The sequence below is a fragment of the Chaetodon auriga genome, chromosome 6 (assembly GCF_051107435.1).
Source record: "Chaetodon auriga isolate fChaAug3 chromosome 6, fChaAug3.hap1, whole genome shotgun sequence".
Classification (NCBI taxonomy): Eukaryota; Metazoa; Chordata; class Actinopteri; order Chaetodontiformes; family Chaetodontidae; genus Chaetodon; species Chaetodon auriga.
This window is the reverse complement of record NC_135079.1, coordinates 22,837,955-22,865,340: the sequence shown is the minus strand read 5'-3', so window position 1 is coordinate 22,865,340 and position 27,386 is coordinate 22,837,955. Positions and strand designations below refer to the sequence as shown.

The following is a 27,386-nucleotide window of genomic DNA, read 5'->3' as shown; positions in this document are numbered from 1 at the left end:
ATTTCCTCAATCATATTTCACTTGGCCACTATCAGTAGTGTATCATAAAAACGAGCTGGATCACTGTACCAATATGACGTGAAAACTATAAGATATGACCATGTGTGCCAAACACAGTGCAGTAAACAGGAAATTTTTTTTTTTTTTTTTTTTTGTTCAAAGTTTTTGCACAGTCTGCACGTTACCTCTAGAATATGTGATGGAAGAGGCCAGATTGGGATTATTTACAGGAACTATTGGTATCCACTGTAGAGCCATATCAGACTGAGTTGTCAGTTTGCTTGAGGGAGCCACAAGGGAGGGAGGTAAGATTCAGATGTTTCTGTACATGTATATTTGAATGTGTGTGTAAATAAGTCTTGTTATATCTGTGTGTTTAAAAAAAAAAAAAAGAAAAAAGAAACGAGCTGCATTAAGTATGCAATGATATGTAGACATGTTAATAGTGAATACTGAGCAAATGAAAAGATAATTGAATAAAATCATTTTATATGAAACCTTTGCTGAATGTGTAGCTGTTTAGTACACATGGAAAATGAAACCTGTAAATGAGACATCTTCAGCGAACAGTAGCCACCAGTACGACCAAGGTTTGTTCTCCACCAGCGCCCAACAATTGATTTTTTTTTGGGACAGTGGTTTAGGATTGGACATAAAGTTTGTGGACTTCAGAGTTGGATTAAAAAAAAAAAAGTGGTCAAAATCAAAGCAACAAAAAAGCAGAGAAATGTTGACTTTTAGCCCTTAATAGGGGTCAAGCTCCAAAAATACTGGATCCTTACCCCAATGACATCATCAGGGTTACCTTCTCGAACACAGCAGACATTTATAGAACTGTTTTCACACACTGAGTAGGACTAATGGTGTGTCCCAAATCCATACAACAACCCTGACTCCAAAAAAAGCTGAGACACTACAAAACAGAAAACAGACTGTGATCATTTGTTCATCCTTTTTGACATCTACTCAACTGAAAACAGCACAAAGACAATATATTTAATGTGTGACCTCATCAGCTTCATTGATTTTTGTGAATATTTGTTTATTCTGAATGTGTCGCACCAACACATTTCAAACAAGTTGGTTCAGGAACAACTAACGGCTGGGAAAGATGTGGAATGTTCCAGAAACACCTGTTTGGAACATTCCACAGGTAAACAGGTTGATTGGTAACAGGTGATAGTATCATGATTGGGTATGAAAGGGGCATCCTGGAAAGGCTCAGTCGTTCACAAGCAAGGATGGAGAGAGGTTCACCACTTTGTGAACACATGATTGGATAAAGGAGATTAATACATGGACTCAGGAACACTTTGGAAAACTGATGCTGGTTAACACTGTTTGCAAATGAATGCATTCTATTTTTATTTACCTTTTTGAGGTTGGACACTAATTCTATACATTACTACATACTAACAATCACAGCATACTGTTTTAGCAATTAGTAGTATACATAAAAAAAACAATATACTTAACTATTCATAGAAAAGAAAGTGCCATTAGATGGGACTTTGTAACATCACTACAGATGAAACTTCACAAACAGGCAGGGACTATTTCCAACAACTTACTTTTACTTTGGTACTTCAAGTACATTTTGCTAGTAACACTTTTGTACTTAAAAGCACTTTAAGTACTTTGTACTTGAATGTAAGACTTTTTACAGTGGTATGGTGGTGCTATTTTTACTTACGTAAAATATCTGAATACTTTGTCAACCATTGATTTTGCTTCACCTGTGAACATCACCTCTTCCATCTGTATTGCTTTGGAGGAGAGTAGTGTTCATCTACAGCAAACTCAAACATTCTGCCACTTTCCCTGCACACCTGATGTGTAAAATCAGTGGAGTGCCCCTTTACTGAGGCTGTGTCACATATCCTTGTTGGACTGAGATCAGGTGAAATGGATTTATAACTTTTCTCATTTTAATGCTCATCAAACTGTAAAGTAAACATTGGTGAATTGAGGATTGCCACGCAGGATGATTCCACTTCCATCAGAAGAGAAACTCCAGTACCACAGGATGAAGGGAAGGTTAAATTAATCACAGATCTGCCAGAACCTTTCAGCATGAAATGAGCACCGGTGTGAATCATTAGCAGGATTTAAAAGCCACAAAGCACAGTTTTCAGTTTTATACTTTTATTGAATTGTATCACTCTACATCGTCTAGAATTTCAACAAGATATCCTTTAAAGACCAATAATATAATACTTGCATCCCTGCAATAAGTCTCTACACTTAAGAAGAGAAAGCTGTTTTACTGAAACATACATTAAGAATTAATATTTCATTAAACATTGCCATAAAAGTGAATGTTCATTCTTGTATGCCACTTTTCTAGTCATATATATTTTATATAATAGATTTTAGTCTCTGTCTCCTTCATAGGAATACTAGAAAAGAAAGACGGTAAGAAATGCACAAAACCCATTGAAGAGTAGCATGGCCTAATACTACAGCAAAGAAGTTACTGGACATTCAGTTGACATGCACTCAGTTGAGGGATAGAAAAGAACACAGTCATAGAAGGGAAGAGTTGCGGCCTTGATCAGTTCGGCAAATTCCTGATTGGCCAAACCTTGCGATTGGCTTCCTGTCCACCAGCATCCCTCCAGCTACAGAAACTGACACTGCTCGCATTTAATCTTTTCATGTTGCCAGGAAACATCCAGTCAAGGCCTGTTTCACTACTGTTCAATGGCAAAACTCTTTCATTGTATGACAAAGCACAGGTTGCACTGAGGAGTAGGAGGATAGAAAATAACAGGTTGCACAGTCTGTGGGACATTCAGGAATGTATCAATAGGAAACAGTATTGGCATTTCTGACAGTTCACTCACTATCTACCTCATATACACAACCCAACCAAGCTGGGCACAATGTACAGGAAAGAAAGCCTCCATTAGAGCATGTGGGCTGCATTCAGCGGGGCGCTCGAGTACTGGGAAACTATGGCTATCAGTATAGTAAATCACTGACACGTAAACATCAATCCATGCAATATGGCTTTATGTTTCTATTCAGTATACAGCCTTCTTGCCAAACCAGATTTGACAAAATTTGAAGTGGCACAGGAGTGCAAGTAATATGTTTTCAAGAAGCGAAAGGTTAAAGGTGCCCTGTGGAGCTTTCTTGTGGACAACCCACTGTGCTGTGTCCTGAGAAGCTGAGGTTTCTGAGTTTTAACTACTGCAGACATGCTTTAAGAGATTTAAGGGAAGGGGAGTGTGACAATCAGTAATTTAGAGTTTATTACTGCTGCAAGTCATACTAGAAAAAAACAACAGCAACCCCCAAATCTGAGTGGCCTTAGTGTAAAATAAGCTGTTAAAGCTATATGGCTTAAAGCCATGGACGGCTTTCAGAGTAAGTAAAAGAATCTTAAACTGAGCTCAATAGAGATCCAGTGTAATCCAGCCAGCTGATGCATTCAGTGTGCGTCAGAAAGCTTGCTGCTGCATTCTGCACCAACTGCAGACCATGAGCAAATAAATAATTAACAGCAGTAATCAAGGCAGGATGAAGGCACGAACAACAGGCCATAACAGGATGTCATGCACGCTAAAATATGTTGCCTATTGATTTCCACTGCTGAGAACAGGTCATTTCAAGTTTTGATCGCTTCACATACAGCCAATGAAACTGTGAGTAAAAAATGAACATTTATCTTCTTTAACTACTGATGAAAGTCAGAGAGTCACACAGACCATTATGATGTCGTGTTCCTCTGAAACCGCTGCAGTGGGCAGATCTTGAGGGGACGTCATCAAACATCAGTTTTATCTGCAGGTTAGCTCCAGTTCAGCTGATCCTGGGCTTCGCACTCATGTTCAGTTTAGCACTTCTTCTGCTTTAAGAGGACTTATTGTAAACCCCACTGTGTGCATCCTTGAGGGTGTGTTTAATGTGTGTGTGTGTGGTTAATACATCTTCATCCTCATAAAACATCTGCAAAACAAATCTTGTATGTTTTGAATCCTGCATTGTTTACATCCATGTCCTATCTAGCTGCCTTCATCTTTGCCTTTCTTTGTGCATTGCTACATCTCATGCAACATTTCTTCAGCAAAACAGTATGAAACTGCAAAAATGTGCATCCTGTTACAAACAAATCAGCGGCCCACTCATGAAAACATTGCTCCATAGTGCTAATGGTGGATAAAAGCTCCACAAGACACCTTTAACACAGACACTCAGAGATTAGTAGAGACATTCCACGGATAAAGCAGCGACGCCTTTGCATGCCTGTTCTATAAGCCTACTGTAATATGTATTTCTGTAACAATATATTGAATAATATTCAACACTTCCACATTCTGCACAGCCCTGCCCTGCTCAATGCAGTCCAGTGCTCTAAAGGGAGGGCACGGTGCTGGATTGATATTGGTATCAGTGTAGCTGGATCCCCACTCACTGCTACCACAGTACTGGCAGATGGCAGAGTGTCATTCACAGATGAAAATGGAGAAAATAAAGCCAACAGTGAGGTGGATGATGAGAGATGGCACCTTTGAAAGTATAGAGCTATGAAGAAAGAGTGATTCATCAACAAACCTTTCACCAGATAAACAGCAACACTATATATATCTCTAAATACTTTCATCGTACTCAACAACCTCTAATATACTGTATCTTTAAGTCACAATACTCACTCATTTTTACATTGTGCTTCTGAGTGACAGTCTGATTGTTTTACAGGGGTGGGTTTATAGTGGTGTTAGGTGAGCTGTCTGGGGGATTGAATCTGGGTATGTTCACCTGAATTTGACCTCAGTTGGTCCCAGTGTGAACGGATGAGATTTCATTTTGAAACAGGGTGAGATTTGCTGCAAAGATCCGAGAAAGATCAGAGCCGCTGCAGAGGTAGGTCTGATCAATGTCCGACAAATCCACCACGAACACAGCAAAGGCCACAGGCAGAAAATGCAGCTGAGATAACACAAGACTTAATCTGGACTGATTCAATTTGTCTACCTAATCTTAGTGTTTGAATATCCCAGCATGAATTCGCCTGAAGGAAGGAAATGTTGCCATTTTATCTGTTGGAGAACAAGATCACATCTGTGTATAATTTACTGTCAAGAATTCAATCTGCTTGTATTTATTTGGAAAAAAAAGTGAGACCAACATGAAAACTACTGTATGCACAGGAGTTGACTGTGGTTTTCTTCTGAGCTGCACAATTTTGTCATTGGCCACATGACAACAACATGCTCATCAGAGCTTCCAGACATCTTATTTTTTGAGGGACAGCTGATCAGACCCACCCAGCATTTGCTTCTTATGGTCCAGGTATTGAGACCCTTGTCTCCTATAGTCGGGGTTAATGGTGACAATATACTATATGATCATTGTGTGTTACAGATATTAATGCTGAGCGACAGCACGCTAAGTGATGTGAAGTCCTGTTTCACAGTCAAGATTATGTCTTTGTATCAATAACATGACAATGCAACACAGAAGTGCTGCTGTGTAATCTGATGCCAAGAAGTCAACGGTGCAAGACGGCTATTCTGCATTTCCCCGCTTACTGGGAGTTTACGTCACATCAAAAAAGAAAGTCGTCCTTTGAAAACCCCCCCATCTAAAAGCTCCTCTTCCACGTGGTGATGTTTAAGGCTTCATGTTCAGCGTCATTAATGGGTTTATCTGCCTGAAGTTTCTGATGATAGCTCTTCTGATTCAAACAAATTGTTACAAGAAGCTGCAGTGCCTACAAAGCTACTGCCACTTCCACTGAGGAAAAATTTGCACCATAGCACTAAAATATGTCAATAAATACAAATATAATCATAATAGAACAACGTTTTTATATGTACAATCTCTACTAGACTTACACAGCTAATATAAGCTACCCATCGCCAATTCAGACAAGGAATACACAAACAGAAGGCGGAAATGAAACAAACTAGCTGCATGGAGACCAGTGACGTGCTGCCTTAGTCCCTCCACTTAGTCTCTTCTGTCTCAGGGTAGCAGCAGACTCTTGTCTAAGTCAGAGATGATCTCTTGACAGCAAAACCGTCTGTTCATCTCACCTCTTACGTGACCCTGATGTCAAAGCTCAGTGACTCAACTCTTGAAATGTTTCTAGAAATTAAAGCTACGTGAAGAAATCGCAATCAAAAACTTACAGTACCCAAATATTTGTGAAGACTGACATCTTTTCTTAAACCGGACTGGCCCTCTCCCATTGGCTGGTCTTTGTTGCCAGGCGATGCCACCATCTGATGTACAGATATAATGAAGATGTCGAGCTTCATAGAGGTTTGGGTTGAGGGTTGTGTTGTTCTTTAAAAACCTGTGCTGTGTTTATTCATGCTAAATGAGTTCATAGCATCATAGACATTACTCCCACAGCAGCCATCGTACATAAATGTACTTACAGAACAGACAAATGGATCTGATGAGTCTGAAAGGACAAAGGTTTGTATTTTGAGGTAATATAAGAAAATGACAAGTTGCTGCAGTCATTCACAGACTGGCATAAATGAAAGTAAACGTGTAAAACCTAAAGCTACAGCCGTAGCCCTGGTTCACTGATAGCAGCGTGCAGAGGACTGTAACCTGCAGGGAGACAGAGAGAGAACGCTCTGTCTCGCTCTTTAATATACAGGGAGGCCTGTATCTTCAAGGGAAACACTAGAGTCAGCGAGTCCACAGATCAATACCAATTGTCTCTGAAGCGGTAAGAGAGTTTTTTGTTTTAATCAAATGTGTTTTAAAGCTGCCCAACATGTTATATCTGCCTTCCTTGTATTATTCAGAGTCCTTCAAAGACGTTTTTCCTCTCCCCTAAAACAGGAGCTAGCAAAATAAGGGCTGTCTTAAATTCAGGCTAATATGATGTTTGGCTTATTAAAGCCGGTCTAACGGTGCTGCTGATGCTGAAGACTCTCTGGAAAACTTGAAACCTGATCAAAATGAAGCGCCAAGGCTGTAGATGAGCTGTCACTGCCTGATCTGTGCAATGTGTGTGTGTGTGTGTGGTTGGGGATTGGCTGGATGACCCATCAGTCAGGTGTTAGAATCTGACCTCCACACATCAGATCAGGTAATGACACAAACAACACCAACAGCTCCAGCTAGCTCTTATCCATAACAGTGCAGAAAATGTTAGATGCACATTTTGTGCTTATTCATCTCTAAAATCCATTCTCTGCAAGGCCATCATGGTTTTCACCATAATATGTACAGTGTAGATTTTTTGACTTAAACCCAACTCACTTGCTCTGACAGCTAGCAAGGGAGCTCGCTAGCGTTCAAGCTAAATTCAAGCATTCAGTTTTCCTGAGATTACAAGCTGATCCGGCAACAGTCTGTCTGTCGATAGACCTCGGTTACTCAACATGGTGATGCGAGTTCAGATTGGCTGATGTGAGAATAATGTCCAAAGCCTTTGATGAAGAAAACAAAAAAAAAGATTAGAATAGTGTGCATGGGAGCAAATGTGGAGTGAGCAGCAAGGCTACTATGAAATAACATCTAAATAGATGAGCTACCTGTGGTAAGTTCAACCCTAACAGGAGTGAAAAAAGCAGCATTCCCAAATGCACTACTCAAAACCAGTAACTGCTACATGAAAAAACTCAACGTCAGGGTCCTTGCTACATGACAAACTCCACTTTACAGTGGCTCAAAGCTACTCGAAACGTGAACATGACATAATCCAATATCTTGAGCCAGCAAACTACTACGGTGAGATGCAAATGCATTTAGTAATCTCACATTGTAAAATGCACTGGTCAGTTGTCACTGCAGTTGACACCATTCATTTGCACTGTGTAAACATGTACTTACAAAAAGTTGAGGAATGTGAGGGTTGAAAGAGGAGGGGGTCTGGGGGGGGGGGGGGGGGGTGAGAGCGTGTGAAACGCAGGGGGGAAAAGGTTTTAGGGTCGGAGGGGAGTTAAAGAGGAAGTGGGGAGTGTCCAGGAGTCTTGGCGTGTAGTTGAATATCTTCATGCTCAGTCCCTGTTCACACTGCACCAGGCGGCTGCAAACAGAGAGAGAGAGAGAGAGAGAGAGAGAGAGAGAGACAGAGAGAGAGAGAGGGAGAGAGAAAGAAAGAGGGAGAGAGAAAGAGAGATTGAGAGAAAAGAAAATGAACCCGGGGGGGGGTATAGACAGAAAGACGTGCGAGGGAATGGGGGAAAAAGATTGAATAGAGATGAGGAGAAATTTGGCAAGGCAGAGAAAGAAGGAAGACAGAGAGTGATGAAAGGAGGAGAATGAGAGGAGCGGAGGGTGGGGTGAGGAGAGACGGATAAAAAATAAGAGTTAGACAAGAAAAAAGTACAAATGGCCGTCTGCCAAGAACCACATCAAGTCACTGACAGTGTGTGCTTCAGAGCGTGGATGCATGCCGGTGTCAGGCGCTTTAAATGGTGCCAGGCTGCTTTAATTGTTCAGTGCATCTGAGCTTCGAGTAATTACACAGCCAGCCATACTGACTGAACACTAATCAGCTTCTCAGGATTATGAGGACACTATATTATCATTAGATTTCTGCTCTGTAATTGTGTGTTTATACATCATTTCCTTGTTTTCTGTTCCATGCTGACTAACTTCTACTTTGTTCTACTGTTTTCTATTCAGTGCTGAAATGTTTAATAATCTCTCACTGACAAGTTTGAGAACTGGTTCATAAATTAAGTCATTTATCAAGAAAAAATACCAAACATTCACTGCTTCAGCTCCTCAAATGTCATTTTCTCTGTTATACACCTTTATTATGTTGAATATCTTTGGGTTTGGACTGTTGGTTGGACAAAATAAGTTTTTTAAAACATCATCTTAGGCACTAATGAAGAAGCAAATTAAGAAAGTACTCCATTGAATTGGAAGTCACAGGGGTCCTGCAACAGAGCACAATACTATTTCAACAATCTGTTCTTCTTGATTATACTGATAAGAATAATATAGAAAATACTTAGATATCAATTATTGTGTCATTTTATAAATGGTTTTGGTTAATATGCTCCTGTTTGATCAGACACAAACCATTCAGAGTAAAACCACGTCTTAGTTATGTTAGTGCTTCAGGTGTGATCTGTAATAACAAATCACAACTTATTAATTTGGTTTTGTTTTCATAATCTGAATCTACACAGTAACTAATGCTATGAAATAAATGTAGTGGAGTAAAATTCTAAGGGAACATAAAATAGAAATTCTTGTACTGTACTAACTGGACTGCGACTCCCTGCTTGGCACATGCTCGTGTTTCAACCTCAGACTCAGATTTGATGTTTTTTTTTACACTAAGCTCATCTTGATGTCTAAAATGTTTGGACCGCTCCTTAAATTAGTGATAAAAACTGTTTCACCCTGTAGAACTTCACCACTGACCTGGCACGGCTACAGAGGACATGGACTCCGGCTGGCACAGTGTATCCACCTTCACATGCTGAAAGGCTTTGTTGGGGGCCGACTGGAGGTGCCTGGAAAGAGAAGGAACGATGAGCGAGCACACACACACACACACACACACACACACACACACACACACACACACACACACACACATAACACACATGTAGATGAGCACACACGTCTGCGCAGCCACTCACAAACGCACGTCAGCACACATAGCCTCCAACCGCTTAGCACGGCCCTTAGCCTTTACTGTAAGAGCTGAAATATTAATGGCGGTGAGATGCTGGGAGCAGTGGAGCTGAAACTCAGATCAGCAGGCAGCTACATCAGCAGCCTCTCCTCATGCCCAGCACCAGCACCATCACTAAATCATGATGACCTGACGCAACTCAAGTGCCTCAGCAACTCCAGACCGAGTGAATGCTTGAAGTATGCTAATTAAATGTGAACGGAGGAATTCATCCAACAGACTCGAGACAGTAATGGAAGAAAAGTGAGCGCTCTCTTTATTTGGAAAATCACCAATCAATGAAAACAATGGCAGCAAGGAACGGCATGCTCAGCTCCAAAAACCTTCCAGAGGAGCTAGAGTGCTGACTCAAAGGCATTTTCAGAAGCAAAATGAATGTCCACACTCAGTAGTGACTTTTAATACTTTTAGAGTGCATCAGCATTGGGAATGAAACAGTTGGGCCACAATGGGCCTTCCTCAGCGTTTACAGATGTTTCATTCTGCCTGTTGATCGGCTCAGTTTTAGTCTCACTGCCACTGTAGCTGCATCAGAAGCCTGTTCACACGAGCCACAGAAAATCAAGAGCTCTTAATACTGGCATGAGTGACAGAAAGTAGCCAGAGACTTAGGCTTAACATTGAAATATCATTATTTTTAAGTCCCTAAAGCCACATGTGATTGAAAACTCACCTCTTCCACTCCTCCTCTCCATCCCAGAACTCGTAGACGACAAAGGATAAACCATCCGGCAGGCGCACCGCAGTCACACTGGAGAAGAGACGGAGGAGAGGGGGCGTAGAAAGTGAAGGGTAGAGAAAGTGAGTAATGGCAGAATAGGAAGTGGATCATGGAGGGGGGAGGTGGTGAGAAGAAGAGATGCATGTATACAGTAGATTGATGGTGTAAGTGACGGTAGAGAGTGGAAAGATAGATTAGGTGCAGCAGAAGAGGGAGTAAAAGAGAAAGATGGAGGGGACATGAGGTAGTGACAGAAAGGGGAGGAAACAGAAGTCATGACAGGTGTACATTAAAGACATGTTATGAAATGACAAAGACACAAACACAACAGTTTGGATTTCAAGGAGAAGAAGGAGGTGAACTGTTTCCTTCATCCTGCACAATACTGATGTCGTAGCAGTTCACACCAAAATGGGGGCTTGGAAATTGCATCCCATCTACACAAATGAAATGTGGAACAGTGTGAGACCAGGTCAGTACAAACGGAGGAAGCCGGGTGTTATTGGCCGGTTCTCTGAGGCACTTTACAGGGTACACTTTGCTGTAATGAACAAGGGCTGCATATTGCCTCTGGAACAGCATGAATACATTTAGGTGGGGGTTCAACAAGGTGATGGAAATAATCCAGGGTCCGTGTTCACTTGATAGTGTCACTCAGTTTTCACAGCAAGTGCTGCATTTAAAGGCTGCAGGGGTAAAGCGGAGCCGCCATCGTGTTGGAGCAATCTTGACACGGTGAGAAAATGTTGCTGGAAATGTCCATTTGACAGAGGTGAAACGAGGCAGCAGCAACAGTATTTTGACTTCCAGTGGCAGAAAAATAGTTCTTAAAAGTTAGTACACGGATGTGGGCGTTCCACACCTCACCAAACCACATGGGGGCAGCACAACAACATGTAACTCAAAACTGACATTTACCCCTTCAATAGACACAGAGTAGCGTTAGCATTGAGTTAGACTTGTGTCTGTGTCCACTCTCCTCTAGGACTGTTTTTGCTCTACTTTTGGTCTCCAGCCACTCCTTAGTGGAAGACATGTTGCGCTCTAACCGCTATACGCTTTGTTCACCAGCCAGATGCAAACTTTGCTTATGTGCCACTTGGTGCTGAGCAGGTAGTGGATTTTTAGAACTTTTCTACTGAAAACAGCAAACATGTTGATGCTAGCAGCGTTAAACCACCACCAGCCCGTACCACCCTGGTATCAACACACGACCACGCGTTTGCTTTGATTTTTGTCTATTTTTGGACTGTAATGTAGTCTCATTTTTCTGTTTACAGCTGATAGTGGTTGAAAAATTCAAACATGGTGTTCCACTGTCTCATGGAGCATTCCACACAGCATTCAGCATTAGGTGATAAGGAATGTTTTCTATGTGATGAAGTCTTTAAATCAGTCAAAGCTTTTGATACAACACTGAACTACATGATCTCTATGACAACAAACTGTCCTGAAACACAGTGTTCAACAAAGGCCTCTAACTTAGTGGCAGTAAAAAGCGGACAGCAGCACCAACGCAGTGTCATCCTATTTTCATCTGACTCCAGTCCATTAGCTGCACCTGCCCGTTCTGTAGCTTTGTGGCTCTAAACACATCAAAGTGAGCGCAGCGGAGCAGCTGAGGTTGTGTTTATGCAGATCAGGCAGTGCAGTGAAATTCTGATACTTGTTTCAGCATGAAATTACACTCGCATTTACGCCTGCTCAGGGTATCTCTCATCACAAACACAATTTTCATTCCAATCTTTTAAGTGTTTTCATGGTGCAAGCACAGACTTTCCTAAAAATCACACAAAAAAGTGCTGCTCAAAAGTTGACTTTTGCCTTTTTCACATTGATATATTTGTAATCTGGTACCTTAAATTTACAGATACATGTCCTTTTGTGCTTAGCTGGTGAGCTATTCCAGAGAGTCTGTACAGTGAGAGCAGGTGGGTCAGAACAGGCATCCTTTTTCATGGCCACAGACTATCAGGCCATGGTTAATGTTGAACCCTGCATGTTGAACCCTAATGTTGACTGTATCTCCCCACCAAATAGATTTCTTTTTTCCCATCTGTTATTGAGCCTTTGAGTTGAAATTCCTTTGTCTCAGTACTGTATTTGACAGTTGTGTTGAAGTGCAATCACAGAGCCAGGGTAAGCTGAGATGTCAGAAAGGATGCTGTCATCCCAACTGCAAACTGCGCTGTGTCCTTCACCTCAAGTTCAATCTCCCACGTAGGTGAGTCCAAACTTCTCGTCACTAAGTTGTGTCTTTCTCTGAGTAACATCTGAAGAATTAAGAGCTGCTGAGGTCACTCTCAATTTAACAGAGAGCTGCTGTAATTGGCTCATTAGCTGGACTGGTTGGTAGCATGTGTAGCCTCATTAAGTAAAATAAAAGGAGGCGTTATCTACTGTGTCTGTGTACTGCATGTCTGCATCAACCAGCAGCTTTGTGCAATAATGAAAAATGCCAAATTTCTTTTTAAACATTTCTAGAATGAAAAAAGAAACTTAAAGAATATTGTTGTTACTACAAAACTGAAGATTACGAATTCACATTTTCATAGAGTTTTGATGATTTCTCAATCTTTCTTTACAATTTATCAATATAGTTTTCTTATGAATCTAGTATCAGACACTCAGCATACAGCTAATGCATGATGAGTGAGATAGGAAATGCTCTGTTCATGTTAGATCTGGAGGTGCTACCTGGTATTCAGTGGCTCTGGACACTGACAGATGACTATGACCAGCGACATGTATAACACCAATACTTTACCATTTCTTGTGTTTTCTGGAATCTGAAGGCTAGATTTTATCGCTCAGCCTAAGCAGCATACACACAGTCTTCAAGGCAGTTCTTCCCTGAACCTCAGGGGGGCACTCGGGGGACGGGCCGCTGCCACATGCTCAACATTTTCACAAGGCTTTGAAAGAAATGAGTTGTGTGAGCTCTGCTGCAGGGGACAATACAGTGTTTGCGCAGGTAATCACACATTCACCCGAAAAGATAATGAGCAGGGAAGACAGAGACTAAATAAACTTTTATATTACAGTTCGTTTGTGCAAGATTAAATGAGGAGAGAGAAAAGGAAAGATACCCCATGACACAAAAGAGAGACAGAATGAGGAAGCATGCAGGAAAGAAAAGTCTATTCAGACTTAATGAGCAGGCTTCCTCCATCAACAAAGCTTCTTATCCCTCATGCATTATTTACTGCAGCTACCTATAAGCATTGTGCTGCCACCAAATTTACTGATAAGGTAAGGGAGTAACAAAGGCACCAACAAGCCAGTGAAAAGGCTGAAAAATGCCCAAAACAAACAAAAGTAAGAGCCTCATCAGCATGACTATAGTGTTTCACCTGAAGGCCCTTTCCACCTGCGTGTGCTCTCCGCTCACAGCTGAATCATTTAATACATCTTGTCCTCCAGGTGTAGAGTGTGAAGTAGGTGTGACTGAGTGTGTGTCTGACTGAAGGAAGGCTTTTAATCTGCTGGGAAAGTAGCTGTTAAAGTTCCCACAGACCTTGAAGGCCTTGAAAGTGTGCGACTTACGGGAAATGTTTGAAAATGAAAGACTGACAAAGTTACTGATAAATACAGGAACCAAATTCAGCAGAATGACCAGATTTCATTGGTAAGGTAGCACTTATAAAATCAATGATTTCACCATGATTTCTTCATCTGAAATCTAGTATTTATATTCACCACAAAAAAAGTAAGAGAACAAAGATTTTATGGGCACGATGGCAGCTCTGTGAGGCACAAGGATGCTTTGGGCTAAATGCTAACATAAGCATGCTTAAATGCTAAAATACATGCTGGTGTTTAGCAGGTTTAATGTTTAGCATGTTCACCATTTTAGTTTAGCATGGGCAAATTATAATTTTGACCTGATGATGGTGCTAGATAAAAAGTTAAAGGATGACCAAAGTTCTAAGAATTCATCCCCGATGGACCGTCACATTTCATGGGAATCTATCCAATAGCAGCAAAGTGGTGGACTGATCAATGACTGACCAACCGAAACCACTCCCATAGCTGTGTGGAAACTGGCAATGTCATGGTTCAGGTTTAATCTATGTCTCAGTATACTGGTACCTGTGTATTGTGTACAGACTGGCTTTTCTTTACATCACAGACACACAGTACAGGCAATGTGACAGTGATGGTGGAACAGCTTTTCTAATAGACGTAAATGTGTTTGAAAACAGCGCTGGGATCAGCTTCACTAAGTCAAGGTGTCAGCTGCTGAACTTTCACAGCAGCAAAAGAGGTTTTACAACAGAGTTACAAAGGTTGGGACGTGCAAAAGTTCACAGAAGCTGTCCCTTGACGGCTGGAGCAGAGCCATGGTTCACTACAGGGCATTGATCACATGTGAGCAACCTTTCCATAACAGTGTGAGCCTGGGGCACTACAGTAATTTTTAACCAAAAACATAAACAGCTTGCTCAGAATCCAAAACCTTTCCCCCATTCCACTTTCCAGCATCTTCCATCCAACTCACTTTAGGACATTGTTTGCTCTGAAGCAGCCCGCCCTCACAGGAACCATTTTATTACAAGATATGCTCATCACAAAATGCAGTGAACCGGTGTGATGAATTGGAATGAGGTGGGTGTAAACACATCATAAAAAATATTGATTTACTTTTGCTGTGTTCAATTTTTTACTGCTCAGACCTTGACCTTTAATGCTTCTTATCCAATCAGAAAGCTAATGCATATATTCTGCTTTACATTTAGTACAGGCACCTTTGGCAGCAGCTACAGCCATGACTTAATGTGGATACGCACGTTTGCCTCAGCTTTGCACATCTGCAGTGTGCACATACACACTTTTCCCCCATTCGTCTTTGAAAACTGCTCAGCTTAGTCAGATTACATGGGGATTACGTGAGTGAACAGAAGTCCTGCTATGAATTCTGGACTGGAATGAAGACTGGACTCTGACTTGGCTCCACCTGGACAAAAATGGTGTTTTTAACTCATTCCTTTGTAGACTTGATTGTTGCCTTGCTGGAAAATAAATGCAGCAAGAGGAGGTTTTAACATGCTGTAAAGAAACATCCCCACAGCCTGACGCTGCCACCACCACGCTTCATGGTGTGGATGGTGAGTTTCTGCTGTGTGCTGTTTGGATTAAACCAAAATGCTCAGTTTGGTTTCACCAGCACAGAACCTTCTTTTTCGATGTTTGACAGCTTCCTTCATGCGTCCAGCCCAGATATGATGTGAGAGTGCAGAGCAGTTATACTTCATGCACAATGTCTCCCAGCTCAACAGTTTTTGAGGACACCCTGCTCCCAGCAGATTTACAACTGCACCATGTCTTTTTATTTTCGGACTGATCTCACTGTACTCTGAGGGGCAGTCTTGCGTCCATGACCTTGTACGTACTTGCTTCAGTAAAGTTGTCTCAGATTTGTTTGTTCCTTTGCCCTCATGATGTGCAGCAGACAGGAAACTCACTACAGAGCAGTTAGGTCTTCAAGATATGAGTGAATTCAGGCTGATGTATTATCTCAATAACACATAAATCAACTCATTCAACCTATTAAGTGACTTCTAAAAGGAACTGGCTCCACCAGTGACGACTTAGATGTGTCACAGTTAGGAAGTGAACACTTAATGAATCATTTTTGTGTTTTTTTACTTAATTTAGATCTGTTTGTAGATTTGCTTTCAGACTGACATTAAAGAGCCTTTTTTCTGAAGTAGTGTTTCCCTTGTCTGCCACATAGAAGTGTCTATGGAGTGTTTTAATGTCTTTTAGCTAATTGTCTTGGTTTTCACAGCCAGCAGCTTTAATGTTTTGGTTCAGTCTCACCACTGTGTCAATTCCAGACTCAAACAGTTGTTTGTCAATGATAAAGCCCTGATATAGCTACAACGGACACAATTAGCAACTAGCTGATGAATATAGTGGAGCATTTAGCAGCTCAAGAGCCAGATATTTCCTTCAAGAGTCAGTGGAGACCAAAAGAGAGTTAAAAGGAGAGTGGATATAGGACTCAACCCTCAGTAGGTGGCCAAAAACTCCACTTTAAATGAATGATTAATGTTGTTCTGTGTCTGCTGGATGTGTAAATAGACAACCGTTTACTAACACACTAACCTTGTTGTTAGTGTCAATGTTGCGTTTAAAGGTTGTTAACACTTTTTGGATGACATAATTAAGTTTTTACATCTAAAATTACTCCAAAAGTATTGATGATTATGTGACTGTGCTATGCCTTCTGTGCTATATGAAGCTGTTGAGACTTGCACCTCTGTCTCGGCCCCTCTTGCAGACTCCTTATCCCAAAGTATAGACTGTACTTACTGGTGGGAGAAACTCTAATACAAATAGAAGAAATAGCGTAGATCCAGAACCTTGAAATCTTGCCAAGGGCATATGCAGAATCTGACTCTAGACTATGCATACAGCATATTGAGTCTGGGATTTAAAGAAATCTCTCTGGATATTAGACTGTTTCACAGCACCTCAAGGCTCTGCGTAGGAGGCACAGGAGGTTTGTAATAAGTTTGGCATGTGTATATCAGACTATACTCCAGGTACAATATTATAGACTGGGTATGCGGCATAATACAACTGTCCCACTGATTCAAACCCCAAAGGACTTTCAGCATTTTATTTGGATTTTGGAAAGATAATGATGAAATAGTTATTCAAAGGAAAAAGTTGTTTTTCTGTGTGTGTGTTTGTGTGCATTAATACTAAAAAAATACCATCAAAGATCAGTGGAGGAACTCTTGAAGTAGTTCTTAATACAGTGAGGAAAGCAGCGAGGTCCTGACACTGGAAATAGACGTCATTAAATATTGAAAGTGATTGGGGTTACGGCGCTGCACTCTGCAGCAGCAGCTGCAGCAGAGCAGTTATGAACATGTGGCGCAGCGGTGAGACTTACTGAAAGCAGTCTCTCTGAGTGGACACATTCTTCAGATACTGCTTCAGAGCCTCGCAAAACTCGCCAAGCTTCTTCTGGGAAACCACCATCTCCTGACGAATCAGCAACAAAGACTGCAGAGGAAGAGAGCGGGAGGTCAGTTCTGTGCTGTGTTTGATACAAGCCGACAGAAAATACAAAACAAACAGAAACAGTACATACGACATTAAGCAGCTACTTCGGTGTTTCACCATCTCCAAAGAAACGCCTAACTTAACCAGAGCAGGAGAAAAGAATATTCTCTGAAAAGTGGCTCCAAGATGTGTCGTGGCTTGAAGCTAATGATGAGCGCAAGATGAGAAATGAGCTGCAAGATACATATGTCGTTCACATCTAGCAGCCACAACAGGTGTATATTATACAGGCTGAAGGACCTTCAGTCAGCCATTATTTGATGAACACAATGAGAGTAAGGAGCATATGATTATAGCACAGGCTGTTGCTAACAGACAAGCTAGTCGGGATGAAGTCCAGTCGCTAAAAGATTAAACAAGTTGAATGAAGAATAACAGCCAGTTCTGTGTGATGTTTGTCTCCTGGTATTTCACAAGGCTTAACAAACACATTCTGTCTTCTTATGCTGAGGATTTCACTCTATTGAAGCAGCTTGGAGTGAGTGTTGGAGGTGCATACTGACATGAAGGAGGAGCACAGATAATGCAGAACACTGCACAAACCATCAGTGGAAACATAAGAGCAAGGTTGCCATCTGCTGAATTCTGGGGAGCTCGTCTTTGTGAACACATCTGATTTGTTAATACATGTCAAAGGATCCATCCTCAGCTATCCACTGTACCGTAGAAGTTGCATGTAAAGATTACTCTCTGTTATTTGGTACCACGGCAGCTTTATGATAGCAACTTCAGTTACCAGGAGATTTGTGATCCAACTGCAAATCCTCTACTCATCTGAGACATAAGTGTTATGCCTCCACTACAGCTACTGTACAAGCAATTGCTCTGCTGCTGAATTGCAATGGGAGGCCATGAAGCTCTGCCCCTGTACAATCCTGTGTCCCGTAGGTAAAAACAAAATGTTCATAATCTCACAAAGCCTATAGAAATGTTTTTATGGAGGCTTCCTGAGGACCCAGTGGTGCATAATAAAACATCTCCAGTGGCCTGTGTGTGTGCATGTGTGTGTGTGTGAGAGAGAGATTGAAAAGTCATTTATTGCTGCATTTCTCTGTTTGATCTTAACTTTCTGTACAGTACAGTAACTCTCTTCCCAGTGGTCCAGTATGTACCAGAAGCTTAACTTAGTCTGTGAAAGATGAGCGTATCTGCCTGTGTGTGTGTGTGTGTGTGTGTGTGTGTGTGTATGCTGTACAATTAGAGCCTGGAGGATTATTTGCAATTATTTGTATGAATCCCATTTACAACAAGAGGAACGAAGAACTGCTGCTGCATTGGCTTTGATCAGATGAGATGAGCTGCTATCTTCAGCTTTTTATGTGCCAGTGCTATTGTAGCTTACTACAGTACAATTAAAAATTCATCCACTATGACCTACATAACTCCAGCAGTGCCGCACTGAGACTGCACAGTACACATTCATGTACACACACACACACAAATATCACATGTGCATGTACGCTTAGATACTGTTAAAATTGAATTTCTTGTTACACCTGCCTGTCATGTCCTGCCATGTCTCTTCTGTCTCCTTTGGCCTCCTTCACTGATGTGATGTGAAACTACCAGTAAGAATCTAATCAAATCCAAGACACGAGTACACTTACTGAAATACTGCACGAAAGTGAAGTTTCGAGGTATTTGTACTTAACCTGATAATTTCAACGTTATGCTACTTTATACTTGTATGAAACCACATTTCAGGAATTGTTGAACTTTTTACTTTACTCGATCTATTTGACAGCTGTAGTTCAGCTCACTTTTCTGATGAAGCTTCAACATTAAGCAAAGAAACACACACTGAGCTCATAAAATACAACACATTGTTAGAATTTAAACAGTGGTTTAATGTAATCTTTTGGGCTTCTGACTTCACAAGGCTGTTTTTCTGCAGAATGAATACTTACTTAATGACTTTTGATGAGTACACTTTGCTGATAATAGCTGAACTTTAATTAAGAAGGGTTATCAATGCAAGGCTTTCACTTCTGAGAGTATTTTTACAGTCACGTATTGATACTTTAGTAAAGGATCTGAATACTTCGTTTACTAGTGGAGGCCTGCATGTTGCTTTCAACTACTTTTGAGGAAAAATGAGGAACATCTTTTAGGTTTATGGTGAAATACAGTATCTTCCTGGTTTCTGGATGATGGATGAACATTTGCGTAAAAATGTAGACAAAAAACCGTGTTCTTTTGTTTTTTAGGGGCTGACAGCGGTATAGGCAGCGAGCTCACAGGGTTCACAACTCCATTACTTGAGTCAAATAGATGGTAGAAAACAGGATGAGGCTGCAGTGTGATAATAAATTACACCAAAACTTTAAAAAGTACAGATAAAAGAATGAGCAATGTCAGAGCTGATCAACACTACGCTAATAATTTAGTTTAATACAGGGTTTTGGGACTCATCCGTGCTGATAGTACTGTGTTTATTTGACAAGATTAAAATATATATTTCTAAAAGAGCTGTCAGTGATGTTAACTCAGTATCTTTGTATGCTAACCATTAACATACATCAGCAGTGGATTCACACAGTCCCAATATGACAACTTGGCGGTCAAACCCATAAAAAGTCATCTGATTTTGAGCAAACGCAGCATAAAAACTGCACCTACTACAAGCACAAACAACTTGGTTTATCTGGAATCAAACAGATGTTTACATACCTCGACATGCTCCTCTCGGGTTGGACGGCACATTTTTGTTGGCAGTGATGAAATATGTGCATCGTAAACATATCAGTCTTTGTGCATTGATTGGTTTTGGTGGTTGGTAACCCTGCTGGCTGCTGTTTCTCACCGCTCTCTGCATCTCTTTTAATCTTTCCCTCCCTCTCCCTGAGAAATTTTCCAAACATCTTTAAGAGACTAACAGTGACTACAGACACAGGAAGTATTGTTACCATTATTAGGACAGATATGAGATATCATATTATGCAGCTAATAGAACTGGAAATAGCTTGCTGTAAAACATCCTGAGAGGAGAGCTCTCTATATTTAGCAGATATTAGCTCCAGCTCTTACTGCGTGTACACATGCAGAGTCTAAGTATTCATCACATCTGCATCCACTTGTGTGCCTCTATGGCTTTGTCTGTTTCATTGACATGTAATGACTGTTTATCTCTTGACATCGCTGTTTATCTGCTGCCATTAACTTAAATTGCTATCATGAGGCAGCAAAATTAAGCTGCAAGAATGAACACCTGGTCGTTCGTCAGTGAAGATATGTGTCGCATGCGTGTGTAAGTGTGATTTATGAGGCAATGATTGCATGGGCGTCTATTTGTGAAGCACTCATAACAGTGACAGAACCAGACAGACTTATAACCGCCGTACAGGCAACCTTAAGACATGAACACATGGACAAAAACACACAGACATCCTCCCAACTCAATTAGAAACACTATATTGCCCAGCAGCCTCTGTTAATCTAATCACTACCACTCCATTAACCCTGCTGCCTCTCTGACCAAATGATAGCATCTGCTCCCTTCTGGCTGTGTGGCCCTGCAGAGGTGATAAAAAGGAACCTCTAACTCTCCGGCTACCCTCTGTGATGATGGTCAGCATCAAAGCTACATCTATGAAGGTAACAGCGCCTGCCTGCAAAAACTACTGTAAGTTTCAAGCCGAAGTTTGTCCCTTATGTAAAACAGTTCCCGAAGCCTCTTGGGTTGTCTCCTTGCCTAAGTGTTTAGACTAAGGCTTTCACAGTAGTTAGTCATAATACAGCACAAGTGCACTTCAGTTACCATGGTTACGCTTCACCCACATCATCATCCTGCTAGCTAGCCTCTCCAGAATGGACAACAAATAGAAGACAAAAAGAAAGCCGGACAGAAGGTGGAATATGAAAAAGTTGAAAAAGTGATGCTAACTGACAAAATCAACGCAGGAAATCTTTCTATTAAACAAACTGTAGATGCAGTAATGAAAAAATATGAAAATATTACTGTGACAGCAAGAAAGGAGGAAGCCAAACATTGACAAGTATGTCGATCAAAACATGTGAGACTGAGTTCTGTTAAAGCTGTGCATCACTCAAAGAGTCCGATGGGTTTTCCCTGTCCCCCCAAAAATGCATCTTTGTCTCTTCTCCTCTTTAATCACCATAAATTCAGTCATTGTCTCATGTTCCACAAATTATTTCACTGTTAACAGACTGGTCTGAGGTCCCTTCATTTTTCTGAGGAAAATGGTTACTAAGGACCTTCTTGGCGACGCATTAGGGAATACTTAGGTAACTCCTTGTGAGAAAATTCATATCACTCTGTTTATGTATGCTAAACAAGAAGATGGAAACAGCTGGCCCAGTGTCTTGTTGTCATTGTGAGCTTGTGCAGCAACAGTGACTGCTCCTGGCCATTAAATAGTTAAAGCACATAATCCCCATTAAAACCCCCATACTACTCAGGTGTTGTACAATTAAACAACGAGATGTAACACGTTCATTTGTGAGCTTAGCAGGTGCTGGTAGGCAGATTTTGTTACCTTTAGAAAGTCTTCCAACACATGGTCTAAACACCTTCTGCACAATGCCTGAACAACTTCAAATGAACAAAAATGTTGTTTGAGAAATGGTGAGAGAATAAATCCACACCAGGCATCTAATTCATGTCTTCATTTATTTTATGAAATTCTTTCAGCAAATAAATATTCATTTAATGAAATGCATACATCAGTTAAATGCCTAACATGGTATGCTATTATAGTATTTTCCATTTCATCTTGAATACGGCTTGTCAGAAACAGGAGATGCACTTAAAGGAATCTTGTACTGCAAACCTAAACAGTGACAGTGATATCAAACCTACTGTAAGTGTGTAATACCTCTACTGGTACTGTGTGATGACATGTGTAAGTAACTGCTTTAACTAGCAGAGGAAACTAATTCCTTTTAAAAGCTATTGTATCATGTCTTATTTTCTTCCAGTAAAAACCCATCAACAGATATTCTGTTATCTAGAAAGTTGTGAAAATAATCTACCAAAGCCAAGAGCAAAACTCTAAATAGATGACTAAGGGGAGATTTCATGGATGCAGCAACAAAATCAATAAAGTGTTCATGAACAGTTTTGGTTTGTTGCCGCTGGAATTTTAAAGATAATGCATCTCTTACACAAGTATAATATAAGTATCAAGTATTTGTGTGACAATGCTGATTCAGGTTCAAGTCCAGTGTCAGGGCTGTCAGGACAATGATAGACCAAACAGCTGCAGGCAAGGACAGGCAGAGTTACAGTGAGTTACATGTTCAAACTGCAGTGAAATGAATTGAAATGTGATGATATCAAACAGTGTAGGGGTGCACACGTTTGGGTTTTCCCTAAGGGCCAAGCATTTTTGAAATATGTGCAGACTCTGGACAGAGGACTGCAGCTCATTACTTTATATTGTTTAAGAGCTGCTTTGAGCTTTCTGTGTGTGTGTGTGTGTGTGTGTGTGTGTGTGTGTGTGTGTGTGCGTGTGTGTGTGTTGTGTCAGCGAGAACACCTATAATGTGCTTCTTCTTAGAAAGACTGCACATTATTACATACAGTGTGTGTGTGTGTGTTTATTGGGCACTATTGACTCTACATGTTTGACAGAACAAATGGCTGACTATCACCACGTCGTAAAGTTATGTGGAGCCTTGTTCATGGGCTTGTATAAATATTATTGATTTCTGTCTTGTCCTGGGCTCCATCAGCATTCTTAAACCCTGTTTTTCTAGCATGAGCTCTTCTCCCGTCGTTAAACACTGGAGCCGAGTCCAACACCAGGATTTTGAGCGCAGCGTTTGTTTTTACAGAGCGTTTTCATGATGTTGAAATTCTACGTATTTGTGACATCTGCTGATAAAATGGCTCAGAACAGAGGTCGGGCATGACTCTCCAGCAGGTGCCAGACACTTTTTTTCTTTTTAAAATGCAGCTGAAGAGGCTTTCAAATGAAAATAGATGTAATAAAAGACACAGTGACAGTGATCGCCAACTTTGTGTCAAGTGAGAATGGAAAAATATGTGGCTGTTTGACGATAGTTTGGGTTTGTGCCAGAGGAAATGGAGCCGCCACACCGAGGCTGTCAGGAGTACGGTGCTTATTTTCATCCTTTTTCTGTTGTCGCTGTGTGTTCCTCTTGTCTGTTGTTATGGAAACAAAGCGTGTGAACTTTCTTTCAACGTGAAGCTGTACTTTCAGTAATGCTAGTAATCTCCTGTCTCTGAGTGTGGTGTGTTGTGGTGTGTTATTGATGGACTATATTGAATAACAGTGAAATGATCCTGTGACAGGCTCGTAATTTTCTCTCCTGTCATATGTCAAATATACTGTATGTCATCATAATCACCCTCATCTCATTCTGCACTGAGGGGTGGATAAAGCTAACCCTAACCCTGCCACTCTACTTCTCCATCACACTGAGGCTCCACCTCTGAACTATCATCCAAAGATTTCCCACTCTCCAGCCAGCAGCTTGACTCTCCCTGCTCTGCCATTCTGCCCTCCATTCCCAAATTCCCAATAAACCTGAGTTAAACTCTTGTCAGTCCAAAATTCAATTAACACACACATCTCTCTAATCAGCTACACGGGTGCTCTCAAATAAAGCTCCTGCCTTCATATTAACTGGTGTCTTTCCTGACTGAGCTCAAAATAAAATGAAGTGTTGCATGCTGTAGTGTTAGCATGAGGCACAGCAGCCAATGAACCGCCAAGGACACATTCTGCTTTTTGCTTATTTGCATTTTTTTTATGTATTTGTAGCATCTTTTAAATTACACTGATGGCATAGTAATGATTTCAGTGCTGGTGAGAAATGCCCACGCAGTCATTTTTGATGCAAACTCTGGGGGCCGCCAAAGTCAGAAATTCCACATCACTCAGCGGGACAATCTACCAAAAACTGCACCATCATAAGAGCACATGCTGCCGTATGCGCGGATGTCAAATACAAAGCATTTCAAAACTCCTGTGTTGTTTTTATGCTCTCTCTCTCTCTCTCTGCATCTTTCTCCTCACATCTGTATGCCAACCCCCGAGTGAGGCTTTGCACTGACAATTGTATAAATAATGCAGAGATCATCACCATCTATCAAGGCCACATACAGTATACTGCAATGTATGTGTTAAGCATTTGTGCGTGTGTGTGTGTGTGTGCGCTTAACATGTGGGAGTGTGTGATGTTATCCCGCTGGGTATGAAAATGGGAGTAGCAGAAAGATACATGTGAGTATGTGTTGTAGAGAGGAGGGGGGGATCAGTCTAGCGTTACCATGGGAACTGGGAAATACCACTTACCCACATTCAGGTCTTCTTTTCACACCTTCTCTCATTCTCGACCCCTCATCTCCCCACATGCTCCCCCATTTTCTCCTCAGTTCTTCCTTCCTCACTTTCCTTCACTGCCCCAGTTCTTGTTTTTCACGTCTCAGGGCTCTGCAGCCTTCCTCTTTCTCTCATACAATCTGCCAACATCCCCATATCATCTCTATTATTTCCTCCCCATACATCTCCTCTCTTCGAGTCATTCTTCTATTTCCTTCATCATCGCTGTCCCTCCTCCCTCTGTTCCTCTCTCCAGCTCCCCATCCTTTTTGCTCAGGGCTCGAGGAATCCCTCATTTATTCGAACAAAAAAAAAGAAAAGAAAGAACCCCTTCATTAGTTCAGGGATAATTTGCATATCTCTCCTTGGGCTGCAATAATAGATTGATAGCTACTGTATAGCTTACAGTACCTCGACCTGCTGACTGCAGCAGTGGGAGAACAAGAAGAAATACCTCACAATAAGCAGCAGCAGGACACTCACAACAGCAGCTGTCATCATTTTTGGCCTGCAGCACCTTGCTATGATGTTCTTCATGTTTTCAGGCTATTTGACTTAATTTCTCGAAGTATTTAAGAAGAAATTAGTAAGATTTAAGATTAGGCAGTCCAAATATAAACAGCATTTTGGTATAACTGATAAAGTAAGTCAGCAAAGCTGCATCCATCTTTTGGTTGTTGCTTTTTGTCTACAACTACAAAACAACCTGAAGGTCAAGTATTCCCTCTTGTTTCAGCTCTGGTTTGGTCTCAACCAACTCTTAGCTGCTAAATGCTGACACTATTTTCATGTGTTAACTCACAAATGCTACAGCATACAGCTGGTTTATTATATTACAGCTTTTTGGCTAAAATGAGTGCACGATGAGTGTCAACATGACTGAACCAAAGTAGTAAAGTATGCCCAGCTGGTCATAAAACCAAAACAACTGGCAAGAAGGTGTTAAAATGCTGCCAGAGACCCTTTCAATTCTGAATGACTGCCCACACAAAATTATTAATCAGTGCAGCTCTAACTGGGTGGAGACCATGCCGTCTGTGTGGGTTTCTTTTGAGCGTCTCCTCCCCTGGTCTAACATGTAGGCTAATAGATGGAAATTTAAGGAAAGGGGACTCACAGCCCACCAACAGTGTTTGACAGACAAGTGATATCTGGGAAGAGCCATGCAAAAACAGCTCCTAGCATCTAAAACCAGAAACAACAACAACAAAACAAACTGCGAGTAACTGGGACCTCCAAATACAGCATCAGTTAATGGAACCAGACTGTGGTTGTAGCATGCAGCTCCCAGATGTTATCATGTGTATAAACATCCCATCTCTGAGACTTTTGCTGCACTTATAAAAGCCTGGTGAAATCAGGGTAAATGCCTGCACTCAATACTTTCAGTCTCATAATGCACTAATTCACTGTGGGACTGCAGGTCCGCTCATTCATGTTTTGCCTGACAAAACAACAACAAATCTCTTTAGACACACTGCTATTTAGAAGGGAATTGCAGAGATGAGTTATTCACCTGCACAAATCATCTTGCATACAAAATGAACACCCAAAAAGCTTGTGGAAAATTGTACACTTTATAAACCCCTCATGACACAGAACGGCGTATTAGCAGCGAGTCCCTGAGGTGCTTCGAGTCGCAAAACAAAAGAAGACAGAAGTGAAACGGCATCTGCCACATGTGTCCTGATAATGCAACACCAGCTGAAATATTTCCAAGGACAAGTTCTTTTTTATTGCTGCCACCTTCACTCAATCTTTTTATCCGTCGCTGTCTTACAAACAAAGCACTCACACTTTTTCTTTATTGCTGCACGTCTCTCTTTATCACTATGATTCTCTCTCTCATACCGTCTTACATACGAGCTCCCTGTGAGCTCCACTGATGCAACCTGCTCGTATATCTATTCATCAGGGGCATCACTGTTGTTTAACGTTCTTCTTCCAGACTGTATTACCTTGATTGCTCGTATGCAAAACACAATGAGCCATTTTCTATAATGTGATGATTCCCAGGGAGTGGTTATCATGAGGCAGAATAACTAACCTTTAAATGACTGCATGTATTCATCACATTTATTTAATGTCTTCCACTCACTTATCTCAGATGAATTTATTTGCGGCCCTGCTTATGAATTCCTCCAAACATTAACAAATTAATTCTGCCTTTTGCTTTTCCATCGATCTTCCAAATCACTCCTCTAATCAATGTTAATGTCTCTCCGTTTGGGAGGAACATTTCAGGGCACGTTCACAACAAGCATGTTTGCAGAGCTATATTTGAGCTCTGAGGAGGTTAGTCCTTCAGATCAGGTTTGTTTAGGCGGATGAGAACAATATGATTTGAATTTGAAAGAAAGGACACAAATACTGGAGGTGTGTGTGCACTTTGGGAGTACTGTGAAATTCATAAAACTTGTAATGACCCTAAAACATGAGGCTTTAAGCAAGTAAATGACGTGAGGAGGAAAGACAGTTTGGACTTCTGCTCCTAATAGACTCTTTCCCTTTGGTCTTAGAGTGACACTATGCCATTTCTTTAAATGAACAAGCACCATCTTCCTCAAATGAATGAACAGATAATAAAAAGCATTACTGAGTTTGCTTACTTTATGACTCTGCTCTTTCTATAATGTAACAT

The 27,386-nt window shown here is 41.1% G+C and overlaps 1 protein-coding gene across 1 annotated transcript in view; it reads right to left on the bottom strand.

Annotated features, from left to right (window-relative positions):
• Positions 1-2,132: 2,132 nt before the first annotated feature.
• necab2 (N-terminal EF-hand calcium binding protein 2) overlaps positions 2,133-27,386 on the bottom strand; it is a 114,797-nt gene continuing 89,543 nt past the window's right edge. Inside the window, exons 10-13 of the mRNA XM_076733188.1 lie at positions 17,263-17,375; positions 10,308-10,385; positions 9,358-9,449; positions 2,133-8,002 (exon numbers count right to left, since the gene is read on the bottom strand). Of these exons, the coding sequence (XP_076589303.1) occupies positions 7,974-8,002; positions 9,358-9,449; positions 10,308-10,385; positions 17,263-17,375 (312 nt within the window). The 3' untranslated portion in view covers positions 2,133-7,973. The remainder of the gene's footprint in view (positions 8,003-9,357; positions 9,450-10,307; positions 10,386-17,262; positions 17,376-27,386) is intronic.